Here is a 12,982-nt window from a genome sequence, read left to right on the forward strand (position 1 = left end):
GCTCTCAGTTGAGCTTTAGCTATTACGAATTCTGCAGTTTGATCCACATAGTTATGAGAAGTCAAGTCCAGACGCAGCTATGAAGATAGTGTGGATGCTGTTCGTGTAAGCCTTGTCCCAGTTTTACCCTTCTTCTGTTCAGCAACTTTATTTTACTGTGTGAACCAGACCAGTTGGGAACTCTGTGTGATAACCACAAACCACACAAGCTATTTTCCCTGCAAGAAAATTGAGGTCTTACTCTGTACCTAGGAAACTCAAGAATAATCCTGGTTTTCTATATAGTAAGAATTTATCTTTTAACTTATGTTCAGGTTTGCATGATTATTCAGAAATCTCCGTAATTATGGAAAGATGCAGCACGCTATGAAAACAAAGTTGAAACACGGTTGAGGAATTGGAAAATACGGTAATCTGTGTTTCATAGTAGACATTGAACATTTTCCCCAAGGCCAAGATGAATAGTCTGCTTTGGTTTATGCCAGTACTAGGATTTCTTCACATCATTGTTTTCTGAAGAGGACCCTGCTGCTAACATATGAAAGAACATAATTCTGAAAATGATCTACATTGTTTAGATGCTTGAGTCACATGTTGGATTTTTAATAACTGGGGTACTTCTAAGAGTTGCATCTGGGAGCTGTCAGGGTGTAATAATAGTACTGTTCCTTTTCTTCTGGTCATTCCCTTTTTGTGTATCTGTGATAATTTCTGCAAACAAACGTAAAGATGTGCAGACGTAGCCTTGGTTCAACAGCAGGGGTAAGCATACCTGTGGCTTGACTAGCTACAGCTTGTCATGCACTACTGAACCACTCTCTGTTCTTCTTGCTGATAGGTTGTTGAGTTGGATCTTAACACTGTTGTGCCTTGCTGCAGTGGACCAAAAAGACCTCAGGACAAGGTTGCTGTGTCAGATATGAAGAAGGACTTTGAGACTTGTCTGGGAGCCAAGGTAGGGACTGGGAACATTTGGGCATACCAACTAATGCCTGCTTCTAGAAGTTGTTTAGTGTTTAAGAACTACATTCTGGGGTTAACTTTTGTGTGGTTTGTTTGCCTCAGGACATTTGAGTGCAATTTAGAACATTAGGCCTAACATGGTTTCTGCTTGCACTGTGGATTTCTGAACTAGCCACGATGAATGTTGTTGCTAGAGTAGACCAAGTAGCTACTACACTGAGCTCATGCTAACCACCTAGCTCTTCAGCTTTCCAAGCAGTTTATGCCTTGAGCTCCACAAGGTAGTTTTGTTCAGTACTGGATCTATTCAGTATTTCAGAACTGCTTGTGGCTCCGTGACTCTTCAGTATTAGTGGTAAAGACAGGAAAAAAAACCCTCTCCATGTCATCCAGTCAGAAATGATCATTGAAAGGAGAATGAGATTTTAATTCGAATTAATAAACCCAGACACTTAAATTTCCAAAATCAGTTTGGATCCTTACCTGATGTGGCACCCACCCTTATTAAAGGCAGTATAGAACTCTAGTGTAAATCGAGAAACTTAATTAAGCATTTCCCAGTAATTATTGTTTTATTATATGTTCCAAACTCCATTAAGTGACCTTATACTTTCAGATCTCTTAAGCATAATTTTCGTGGTGTGAACCCTGCCTTCTTGCTCTTTGGTTTTCTTTCAACTTCAGGCTTTTGCCTCTCTAGTCAGCTTTTCATGTATCTTTGACCTGTTTGATATTCATAGCTTAAAAGTCTTGTGTGTTACAGCTAAAATCTCAGAACTAGTTTGTGTAACAAGACTACACGTGTTCAAGAATGTGAAGCACATGGGAATAAGAAGCCTCTGAGCAATCTCCAGAAGGATATAGTCATGGAGAAAGAAAATGCAAATTTAAGGGTGCCGATTTTATCAATGAACAGAGAATAGGATAGACTCCAGAAAAATAAGTTTTATCCATTGCTTTGACTGACTAGTCTGACATTGCTTTGATGCTAGCCTTCAGCAGCAGAGCTAAAAGTGCAAGAATAGGTGTGACTGACGTGTCTTATTTGTGAAATTCATAGCGCATACTAATTTTCAGTCAAAATATTTCTATTAATCACATCCTTTTGATTCTTACTTTCTCCTCTTTACAGCAAGGGTTCAAAGGATTCCAGATTGCTCCGGACCGACACAACAGTGTAGTCAAATTTAATTTTGAGGGCTGTGACTTCGAGCTTGCTCACGGTTCAGTAGTGATTGCGGCCATTACAAGCTGTACAAACACCAGTAACCCCTCGGTTATGTTGGGAGCAGGTAAGTTTGTTTGCTTAAAGTGCAGTAGTTTCTCTGTGGCTCTGGCTGTGAGTTCTAAAGACAAACACAACACTGATGTAATTCTACGTGCACAGTGCTTGTGTTGTCATTTGGAGTGCTGAAGCTGAGCGTAGTCCCTAAGAGTAGCAGAAGGAATTCTGAATCTTCTCTACAGGGCAAGCTGGAACTGAATTAACCAGCTCTTCTGACACTTCTTCAGATCCGTAGAAGCTGATACATAGAGCTGAGAAGAGGCTTTTGAAAGTCATAGTGACAGGAAGAGGGACAGTGAAGAATGGTCTATGGGTTTAAGTCTGAAGGTGCTCTGATCTGGCAGCAGAGTACAAACATATGCTTAGCTAGAGGTGTATCAAGTTGTTAGAGCAAGAGTCTGAGGGCATGTGGGGAGTCTGCAGAGCTGGAAAATTGTATTCTCTGGGATTGTCACCTTTCAGAGCCTCATCATTTATATCTTAACTGCATCTTAAGAACTGTTGAGAGGTGGGCTTTGTGTCCCAGGCTTTCTTGCTTATCACTGTTCAAATAAAACAAAACAGTAGTCTGAGTTGTTTTTCTTAAATCTCAGGCCAGGAGTTATTCATTTTTAACCTAGCCAATCTGGGCAGAAAATTTCTCATTCCAAATGTGTGCTTCTGTTAAAAAAACATGAATGAAGAGTCAGCTCAAAGGGTTCAGTCTATACTAGCCCAGTTCAGCCCTCTCTATCAGATGCTTGGCTTCATGCTTGCATATTTCTTTCTCTGCTTCACAAACATATGCATAAACATTGCTGATCACTGTAAGATAGTCACTGCATTAGGACTGCCTAGTCTGTCAGACTGTAGGATGCAGATTTTTTTCCACAATGATTGGAAGGGATGTGTAATGAGCAGTGAAAAGGTCCTTGACCAGAGGGGATTACTTAGTTGTTGAAGTCACGTAATTTGTCTCCTTTGTTCCTCTGCGGTGCTAGGAAGATCTTGATTTGTGGACAGCTTTTGATAACAATCACTTTCTGTTTAGTTTCTCAAAGTGATATTTGTCACGTTTTCTTGGGCTAGCATGTTTCTTTGGGTGCTCTACAATACTGGCAGCTCACCCTTTCCCCAGGCACAAAAGGTCTTTTAGTTCGTGTGAACAAGGACAAAATCCATCATAAACCAGGATGTGGGGTGGAAAGGGAAGTAAAGGAGAGACCCGCTCTTATTACCACTTTGAGAGGAACAGAATTGAATGAGGTGTCCCAATTCACTTTACACCTCCAAATGGAGATAACAGTTGGTGTAAGGCTGGGGGTCCTGTTAGATGAGAACTGGACATGAGCTGGCAATGTACGCTTACAGCTGAAAAGGCCAGCTATATTCTGTATTGCATCAAAAGAAGTGTGAGCAGCAAGGTGAGAGAGGTGATTCCACCCCTCTACTCTGCTCTGGTGAGATCACACCAGTGTCCAGCTCTGCAGCCATCAGCACAGGAAAGACATGAACCTGTTGGAAAGGGTCCAGAGAAGGGCCACCAAAGTTATCAGAGGGCTGAAACTCCTCATTTGAAGAGATGCTTGAAAGAGTTGGGGTTGTTCAGCCTGGAGAAGAGAAGACTCTGGGGAGACCTTATTGCAGCCTTTCAGTACTTAAAGGGGGCTTGTAAGAAAGATGGAAAAAAACTTATTAGTAGGGCCTGTGGCAATAGGACAAGGGAAAATGGTTTTAAACTAAAAGAAGAAAAGTTTAGGTATTAGGAAGAAACTTTTTATGCTGAGAGTAGTGAAACACTGGCACAGGTTGCCCGGAGAGGCTGTAAATGCTACATCCCTGGAAACTTTCAAGGTCAGGTTGGATGGAGCTCTAACAACCCAATCTGGTTGAAGATGTTCCTACCTGCTGCAGGGGGATTGGATTAAATGACCTTCATGGTCCCTTCCAACCCAAACCATTCTGTGATTTGCCCACAGCACTTATAAATGGAGGATCGTGTCTAACAGAGCTGCCAAACAGCTGGCGAAAACAAAGCGGTTTGATGACATCTTCCTGTTGGAGATCATGTTGGATCAAAGCAGAACTGATATATATTTTCTTATCTAAGTGGTTGTGTGAGAGGAGTGGGGCATGGGAATGTTTTGCATAGTTTGCATAGCTGCTATGTCCATCCTGGGAAAGGGCTGGAGGAGCCTTGTTTTCTGAACATTCATCTGTGTATGGTCAGTTAATTTAAGAGGAAGAAATCCAGAATAAATATGTTAGCATCTCTGCGTGTTACAAATCCAGGAGTGGTAAAAGAGCACTCCTGCAACAAGCTGTAGATCATGAAATAGCTTGTTCATGATTAGGGCCAGAGTTGGTACTTTCCTAGCTTTCTGCTTCTGAGGGCAGGATGTCATATGTTGGTAGTTATTTCAACACTGGGTCAGTAGACCACTGTAAGTGGGAAGTTGAACAGTTCTTCATTGCATTTCTTGTGAAACAGTGTCCTGGTTTTGACTGGGGTAGAATTCTTTTCAGCAAGCTGTATTTACTAATTTGCTGCAGTATTTCAAATTCTGTGAGAGTCAAGTTGATAACACGTATTGTTTCAGTTTGTGGTCAAACAATGTCTGGATTCTGGAGTGGGAAGAACGCTGTTTCTGGGAAGACCAAGAACTTTTATTAATTTCATAGAATCATAGAATAGTTAGGGTTGGAAGGGACCTTAAAGATCATCTAGTTCCAATCCCCCTGCCATAAGCATCCCACTAAATTAGGCTGCCCAAGGCCCCATCCAACCTGGCCTTGAACACCTCCAGGGATGGGACATCCACAACCTCCCTAGGCAACCTGTGCCGGTGTCTCATCACATATAGTGAAGAAATTCTTCCTAATGTCTAGTCTAAATGTGCCCCTGCAGTTTATACTCATTCCCTCTGGACCTATCCCCACTAGCCTTTGTGAATAGCCCCTCTCCAGCTTTCCTGTAAGCCCTCTTCAGGTACTGGAATGTTGCTATAAGATCTCCTCTGAGCCTTCTCTTCTCCAGGCTGAACAAGCCCAAAGCTCTTAGCCTGTCCTCATAAGGAAGATGCTCCAGCCCTCCGATCATCTTTGTAGCCCTCCTCTGCACCTGTTCCAACAGTTCCATATCCTTCTTATGTTGAGGATTCCAGAACTGGACACAGAACTCCAGGTGAGGTCTCACAAGAGAGGAATAGAGGGGGAGAATCCCTTCCCTGGCCCTGCTGGCCACGCTTCTTTTGATGCAGCCCAGGATATGGTTGGCCTTCTGGGCTGCAAGCGCACATTGCTGGCTCATGTTGAGCTTCTCATTGACCAGCGCCCACAAGTCCTTCTCTGCAGGGCTGCTCACTAGCACGTCATCCCCCATTGTGTACTGAAAACAGGGATTGCCCCGACCCAGGTGCAGGACCTTGCACTTGGCCTTGTTGAACCTCATGAGGTTCTCAGAGGCCCACTTCTCCAGCCTGTCCAAGTCCTTCTGGATGACACCCCATCCTTCTGATGTGGCAACTACATCACTCAGCTTGGTGTCAGCCGCAAACTTGCTAAGGGTGCACTCAATCTCGCTGTCAATATCATTGATAGAGATATTGAACAGCACTGGTTCCAGTACAGACTCCTGAGGGACACCACTCATCCAGATCTCCATCTGGACTTTGAGCCATTGCTGACTACTCCTTGAATACAACTGTCCAACGAGTTTCTTATCCACCTTACTGTTCACCCATCAAATCCATATCTCTCCAATTTAGAGAGAAGGATGTTGTGGGGGACTACGTCAAAGGCTTTACAGAAGTCTAGATAGATCACATCCGATGGTTTACCCGTGTCCACTGCTGCAGATACCCCGTCATAGAAAGCCACCAAGTTGATCAGACAGGACTTGCCCCTGGTGAAGCCATGCTTCATTAATGTGCCATTAATCACCTCCCTGTCCTCCTTGTGCTTTAGCATAGCTTCTAGGAGGATGTTTTCCATGATCTTCCCAGGCACAGAGGTAAGGCTGACAGGTCAGTAGTTTTTAGGGTCATCTTTTCTACCCTTTTTAAAAATGGGCACAACGTTACCCTTCTTCCAGTCACCAGCTCTTTCTTATGAACAGTGTTTGTTTAACTCTCTGAGTTTTGAATGTCTACATGCTGCCCCAGTGTAAGCATGTTATTGAATGCAACTTCCAGCAGCTTTACGGTGCAACAGAAATTGCAGACTGCATTTACAGGTCAACAGAGCACTTGAGCTGTAGCTGCTTATTGTGGGGTTAGTGGTGTTGACTCACCATACCATTTCATTGATGGATATGGAGCATTTTCTGTTCTTTAGTTATTTAATGGTATTCCTGTTAACCTGTTGATCCACCTAACTGTCCCACTTCCAGGAGAAACTGCAACTGTCTTTCACATTTTTCAGGATTGCTTGCTAAGAAAGCTGTTGAAGCTGGTTTGACAGTGAAGCCATATATTAAAACTAGCCTGTCCCCAGGAAGTGGGGTTGTCACTTACTATCTGAGGGAAAGTGGAGTTATGAGTTACCTTTCCCAGCTAGGGTAAGAGTGTTTTGGTTTTTTTTTACTGTTATTGTGTGGCTGATTAACTAAAAGCGTTGACAACAAGAGATGCAAGAGAATTAACTGTTTTTCTGTACAGCTGAAATGATATGACAGATACCCTACTACATGATCCTGTGTGAGTTAATACACTGCTACTGTTCTGGCTGGCTGTGTGCCAGCGAGGGAGAAGGCCTGTTACTTGCTGTAACTCCTTGAAGACTCATATTCTTAAGCAGGAAAACGAGTTTTTTCAAGAGTAATGGTTTTAAAAAATGAAAAATGGCACTATATTATTGTTCATTATGCTAGATAACACATTTCCAGTATTTTCATTCTGTAGGCACAGACAGTGACTGCAGTGACAAAAACTGAGTATTCGTGATAATGCTGTTTTCAGCAGCTCTTAATTTGTTAAAATAGTAGATTTTCTGAACCTAATGCTAACAAACTGGTAAGGCATTAAACGTCTTCCTCCAAGATACTTTTTTGTTCACTGATGCTTTTTGTGCTCTGTCTAGGTTTGATGTGGTGGGTTATGGCTGTATGACATGTATCGGCAATAGTGGACCCCTACCAGAGTCTGTTGTTGAGGCCATTACACAGGTACGCATCTTTTCCCGTGTAGCTTATTCCTTCTTGTGCACTCTTCCATGCTGTGTTACACTGTGAACTAAATCTTCTAAGCTGTACACATAGTAAATTCAGTCAATATTCTCTTTTCTGTGGGAAATGCTTTGGGATTGATTGGAAGGAGACAGTTCTGTGACTGTCCAGTCATTGATGTTGCAGCACAGTGCAGCTCTGCAGACCTGCTGGGTGTGTGGAGTCTACAAGCAGCTCAGCTACCTTTGTCTCAAACTCTCTCTTGCAGGGAGACCTTGTAGCAGTGGGTGTGTTGTCTGGGAATAGGAATTTCGAAGGACGTGTCCATCCCAACACCCGTGCTAACTACCTAGCCTCCCCACCACTGGTAATAGCCTATGCAATTGCAGGAACTATCCGGATCGACTTTGAGAAAGACCCTTTGGGTAAGACAGTGTCAGAATGCTTGTTTTCACAGGTTGTAAACTAAACTGGTTGTAATTAAGCTCTTCAGAAACATTTGTCCTAGGGCCATGCTTCAGACGACTGAGCATTTCTGGGATGCAAAGCATACAGTTGTTAAGAGACAGAGCAACAAGGAGTATAGAGAAAGGGGAAAGCTGTTCCTGACAAGTATTTCTCGGGGACATCTCTTTGGTTATATCTGGGCGGCAGATGAGCAACCTGACCTCGCAGACTTCCACTGAGCAGCTGGTTGAGCTAGACAGCCCTCAAAGATCCTTTCCAAACTGAACTGGTCTGTAAATTTTTCTGGAAGGCCTTTGGAAATCACAAAAGAAGGCCTATGTACAGGCATCCTCAAGTCTATGAGGCTCTCTTCTGTCAAACACTTGTAAGTGAAATAAGTTGTCTCATGAACATGCCAAGGTTAGAAGGATCACATAACTGAAGGACACCGCAATAAATTTATTTATTTATTTATTTCCTTCCTTCCTTCCTTCCTTCCTTCCTTCCTTCCTTCCTTCCTTCCTTCCTTCCTTCCTTCCTCCCTTCCTTCCTCCCTCCCTTCCTTCCTCCCTTCCTCCCTCCCTCCCTCCCTTCCTTCCTCCCTCCCTCCCTCCCTTCCTTCCTCCCTTCCTTCCTCCCTTCCTTCCTCCCTTCCTTCCTCCCTTCCTTCCTCCCTTCCTCCCTTCCTCCCTTCCTCCCTTCCTCCCTTCCTCCCTTCCTCCCTTCCTCCCTCCCTCCCTTCCTCCCTCCCTTCCTCCCTTCCTCCCTCCCTCCCTCCCTCCCTTCCTCCCTCCCTTCCTCCCTTCCTCCCTCCCTCCCTCCCTCCCTCCCTCCCTCCTTCCCTCCCTCCTTCCCCTCCCTTCCTCCCTCCTTCCCCTCCCTTTCCCTTCCTCCCACAACAAACTTAACAATGCCATTTTCTGCAGGAATAACTACTTCGGGGAAGAAGATTTTCCTGAAAGATATCTGGCCAACGAGAGATGAGATTCAGGCTGTTGAGCGTCAGTTTGTTATTCCTGGGATGTTCAAGGAGGTCTACCAAAAAATAGAGGTGAATTAATCCCCTGGGCAGTAGTTTGATTGATACACTGTGCTATTCTGAAGATGCTGAATAAGCTACTCTTGATAATGAAATGAACATTTTCTTTATGCTGCTGTTGCACCTGTTCTGACAATTATTCAAATGTGTTGGGTTTTTTTAAATGGCTTCTGGTTAATTAATTCGTTCTTGTAGCAGGTGGTGTCCTGAAGAATACTCCTCAATGATTTTTTTAATGTAATATGTAGATGATATGTTTTAAAAGACTAAGCCCAGGCTGGTATTTGGAAGTGAGCTTTTCCAGCTTTACAGATGTTTGTTTTTCTCCAGATGACATAAAACTCATTGCATTATTTCACACCATTGATATTATAAAAAAACTTATACTTGCCAATGTCTTCCTGCAAGCCTTTCTTAGGCATTGAAAAACAATGTTCTTAAGGTTTACGTGTTAGGAAAGCTTCTTAAAATTAGTGATAACACTTTATTATTATGAAGTTTATTTATCTGTGTGCATAATACAGATTACTGTCAGAAAACTGGACAAGCAGCTCTTCTTTTGTCTTAAAGTGAGGGGTTTCCTAATTCTTTTAATAGATAGAATTGTAAAAAAAACCCAAAGAAATCCAAACCAATGTAAAACCTCAAAAAACAAAACAAAACCATAATTTATATTGTCATAAGAATTTCCCAAAGTGCTTTAAAAAATACCCAAAACTATTGCTGAAGGAAAATAAGTAATTTCCCTGGATTCTAAAGCAATTCTGTTGCTTCTCCGAAACTTAGAAATCAAGGATATTTCTGTGTGTTTTCCAGACTGTAAACAAATCTTGGAATGCCTTAGATGCTCCTTCAGATAAACTATATACTTGGAATCCCAAGTCAACTTACATCAAGTCTCCACCTTTCTTTGATGGTCTGGTATGTGCACGCTTTCCCTTTGAATCAAGCCAAGGTGTGTAGTAATGCTAAAGGTGAAGCAAAGCCACTTCAAGGGGCCTGGGAGCATCCTTCATAGCCTATTGAGGCCTCAGATGTTAGAATTACACTATTCTGTTGATTTTAATACACAGGTGTGAGTGAATATGAAAATTGTAAGGATTCCCTGTCATTTCAGGGTTTTTAGAAAGTCTCCTTTTCCTTTTAAACTGATATACCTTTAAATAGTCACGAAACAAGTGAGGTAAAAGCGACAGGAAACAAACCCCACAATTCTGTCTGCTGGCAAGTAGTTCAGAGTTCAGATGGCTGTTTCAGTACCATTTAGAAGAAAATACAGATTTCAGTGCATGCAGATATCCAGGAATCTTGGGTTTTCATCTACATTCATGCATGTGTCACAGGAAGCCTCAGCTGTTTTTTTTTTTTGCCTTATCTGTTTTCTTCATGTATGAACTTGCTGATGGACAGACAGGACATAATTTTTTTTTCAAAAACATAAATGTTTTTGATGGGGTTGTGTTTTTTTCTTTCTTCCAAGTAGTGTAAAATGTGAGACTTTATTTTGCAAATTCGAGAAAGGTAAAGGAGCTCCGTGTCGTATTTTACTGATTTTGTTTGTATTTCTGGTGGTTTAGACTTTGGCTCTTCAGACCCCAAAAACAATAGAAGATGCTTATGTCCTTTTGAGTTTTGGGGATTCTGTGACAACTGACCACATATCTCCAGCTGGGAATATAGCAAGAAATAGTCCTGCAGCCCGTTATTTGACCAGCAGAGGGTAAGCAGTATTTCTTGTTATAAGTTGGGAAGAGGAAATGAGACACAGCTACTATACCATGTTACAGGCACACATATTTGCTTTCTGCACACATACACTTGTATACCTTGATAGATGCCTGGACAATATATTAAAAAAAAAGAAAGAAAAGCATTTCTTTGCTGTTTCAGCAGCTCTCAACGTATGTAAAAACTTGCACAGAGTATGCACATCTGTTACACTGGAGAGCTGAAGACCTTTATATGGAGAGGGGGAAAGAAGATAGCTATCAGGCTAGTTTTTGCAATAAGTCTACTTATAAATAAAAGTCAAGATTTGTCTCCCTACTGAAGCAAAATTATAATACTCAATCTCAAAAATTGGTTCTATACTCACTTCTGGCATGTGCAGCTATTTCACAGATCTAGGCTATCAGGAGCAACAGAACATCCAGAAGTTTAGGATTCAGTGCAGCTACAAAAACTGGTGAAACTATTGTGGTTGGAGTCCAAACTGCTGTAAAATGTTGGTCTTTTTCAATGGCCAGCTTGTCAGTTTAGTACTCTGAGTTCAGCTTAAGGCAAAGGTAGGACTTGCTGAGTTGTGGTATTCGGTCTTCACAGATAATGTAAGTTTTATTCTCTGGTTTAGCACTTCTTACAACTTCAGTGGTGTTTCAAGGAACAGCACTGACATTGTTAAAAAAAAACACTAGATGTAATAATTCTGGAGAGGAAGATTATTAGAACTGTATGATCTACTGAAAACTAACTGCTCTGGACTCTTTGGCCTCCTGCTATCCCTTACTTTGAAATCCAAATAGTTCTACATGCATTACAAAACAGATGTTGTATGTCAGAGCTGATGTTTGGATGTAGCCCAATGCAAACAGTCCAGTTTTCTGTCACATTCCACCAGACTTTGTGTTTACTGGTTAGACTGGAGCGTCCCCTCATTCCTGTATCTCTGTTTGCAACTGAAATTTTTCTCGTGCAGTTTTAATTTGTAGCAGGGTCTGTCTCTGCCTTTGAGATGTTAGCACAATGGTGTTTCTACCCTTGTTCTAGATGCTATGGTAATATAAATAATCAGGATTCTTAGTAGCCAGCTATTAAGAAAAGAATTTTATTGAGTCTTATGTCCTAATATGAACTATATCTTTGTAACACTGTCAGATACTGTTTTCTAGGGCAAGGGATGATAATACTGCTTTCTGTGACCAGCTGTAGGCAGATTTCTATTTTTTTAAATTATTTTTTTTCCCTTAAAAAAATACTAAAAGTAGAAGCATCAGCTAACTGGATGCTAGTGCTGTGATTGGAACTGTGTACATCTGTGCATCAGAAACAACCAGTTCATTACGTTCTTTCTTTGAAGCACAGACTGCTTCAATGCAAAACCAATACAAGTTTCCTCTTTTTAATTTTTTTTTTTCCTTTAATAGTTTGACTCCTAGAGACTTCAATTCTTATGGTTCTCGCAGAGGGAACGATGCTGTCATGGCCAGAGGAACATTTGCAAACATTCGCTTGGTGAACAAATTTATTGATAAGCAAGGACCTCAGACAGTCCATTTCCCTTCTGGAGAAATTGTAAGTACACATGCTGCAATACACTGAGGCTCATTGACAGTAGAGTGGATTAGTAGTGGTTTTCCTTCTTACAGTTAGATCATTTACTTAAGTGCATTTTAATTGAAGGTAATGAGGGGACAGGATCTGTACTGACCTAGGGCAGCAGTTCATGCATACCTACATAATGTGGGGCTATTAAGGAAATCAGTGGAGAATATAACTACTGTAGAAGCAGTAGCGGAAGGTGCAGGTTTGTGTTGGGAGTGAGATAAAGCTAGAAGTCACAAAGCACTATGTGTTTAATATCCTTACAGTACCGTGTGGTGGAAAGTGTGGGCTTCTGCTATTTATATGGGGCACTTTTTCCCTTCTTTCCCCTGAACTGTGCTTCCATCCCCAAAATGTCTATAAAATGTGTGGCATTTTCATTCCAGCTGGACGTGTTTGATGCTGCAGAAAGATACAAGCAGGCCGGCCATCCTCTAATTGTGCTGGCTGGGAAGGAATACGGTGCAGGAAGTTCCAGAGACTGGGCAGCAAAAGGACCTTTCCTCTTGGTGAGTAGCTACAATAAACTAGGAGGTGGACAGTGCTCAAAAGTGCATTCGTCGGGAAGACTAGGTTATGACCAACATCCTGGGTAGCTCATTCTCACTTTTGGTAGCAAGAGCTATTTTGAAATCTCAGCTGCCTCTAAGAACCACAGCAGAATTGCAAAAGCTATTGAAATATTAATAGATTCTGTTCAGTCTGGAAGCCTTTACTGATCTTCAGCTAGAAATCCACAAGACTATAACTAGAAAGGTCAGTTTCTTTACTTTTGCTTCCCGTA

At 41.9% G+C, this 12,982-nt stretch overlaps 1 protein-coding gene across 1 annotated transcript in view; it reads left to right on the forward strand.

Annotated features, from left to right (window-relative positions):
• Window positions 1-12,982, forward strand: part of ACO1 (aconitase 1) — a 40,247-nt gene that overhangs the window by 24,405 nt on the left and 2,860 nt on the right. Inside the window, exons 10-19 of the mRNA XM_054053711.1 lie at window positions 839-955; window positions 2,096-2,255; window positions 6,650-6,785; window positions 7,307-7,391; window positions 7,660-7,816; window positions 8,765-8,889; window positions 9,694-9,798; window positions 10,455-10,597; window positions 12,021-12,168; window positions 12,585-12,707. Of these exons, the coding sequence (XP_053909686.1) occupies window positions 839-955; window positions 2,096-2,255; window positions 6,650-6,785; window positions 7,307-7,391; window positions 7,660-7,816; window positions 8,765-8,889; window positions 9,694-9,798; window positions 10,455-10,597; window positions 12,021-12,168; window positions 12,585-12,707 (1,299 nt within the window). The remainder of the gene's footprint in view (window positions 1-838; window positions 956-2,095; window positions 2,256-6,649; window positions 6,786-7,306; window positions 7,392-7,659; window positions 7,817-8,764; window positions 8,890-9,693; window positions 9,799-10,454; window positions 10,598-12,020; window positions 12,169-12,584; window positions 12,708-12,982) is intronic.

The sequence above is a fragment of the Cuculus canorus genome, chromosome Z, assembly GCF_017976375.1.
Source record: "Cuculus canorus isolate bCucCan1 chromosome Z, bCucCan1.pri, whole genome shotgun sequence".
NCBI classification, from domain to species: Eukaryota; Metazoa; Chordata; class Aves; order Cuculiformes; family Cuculidae; genus Cuculus; species Cuculus canorus.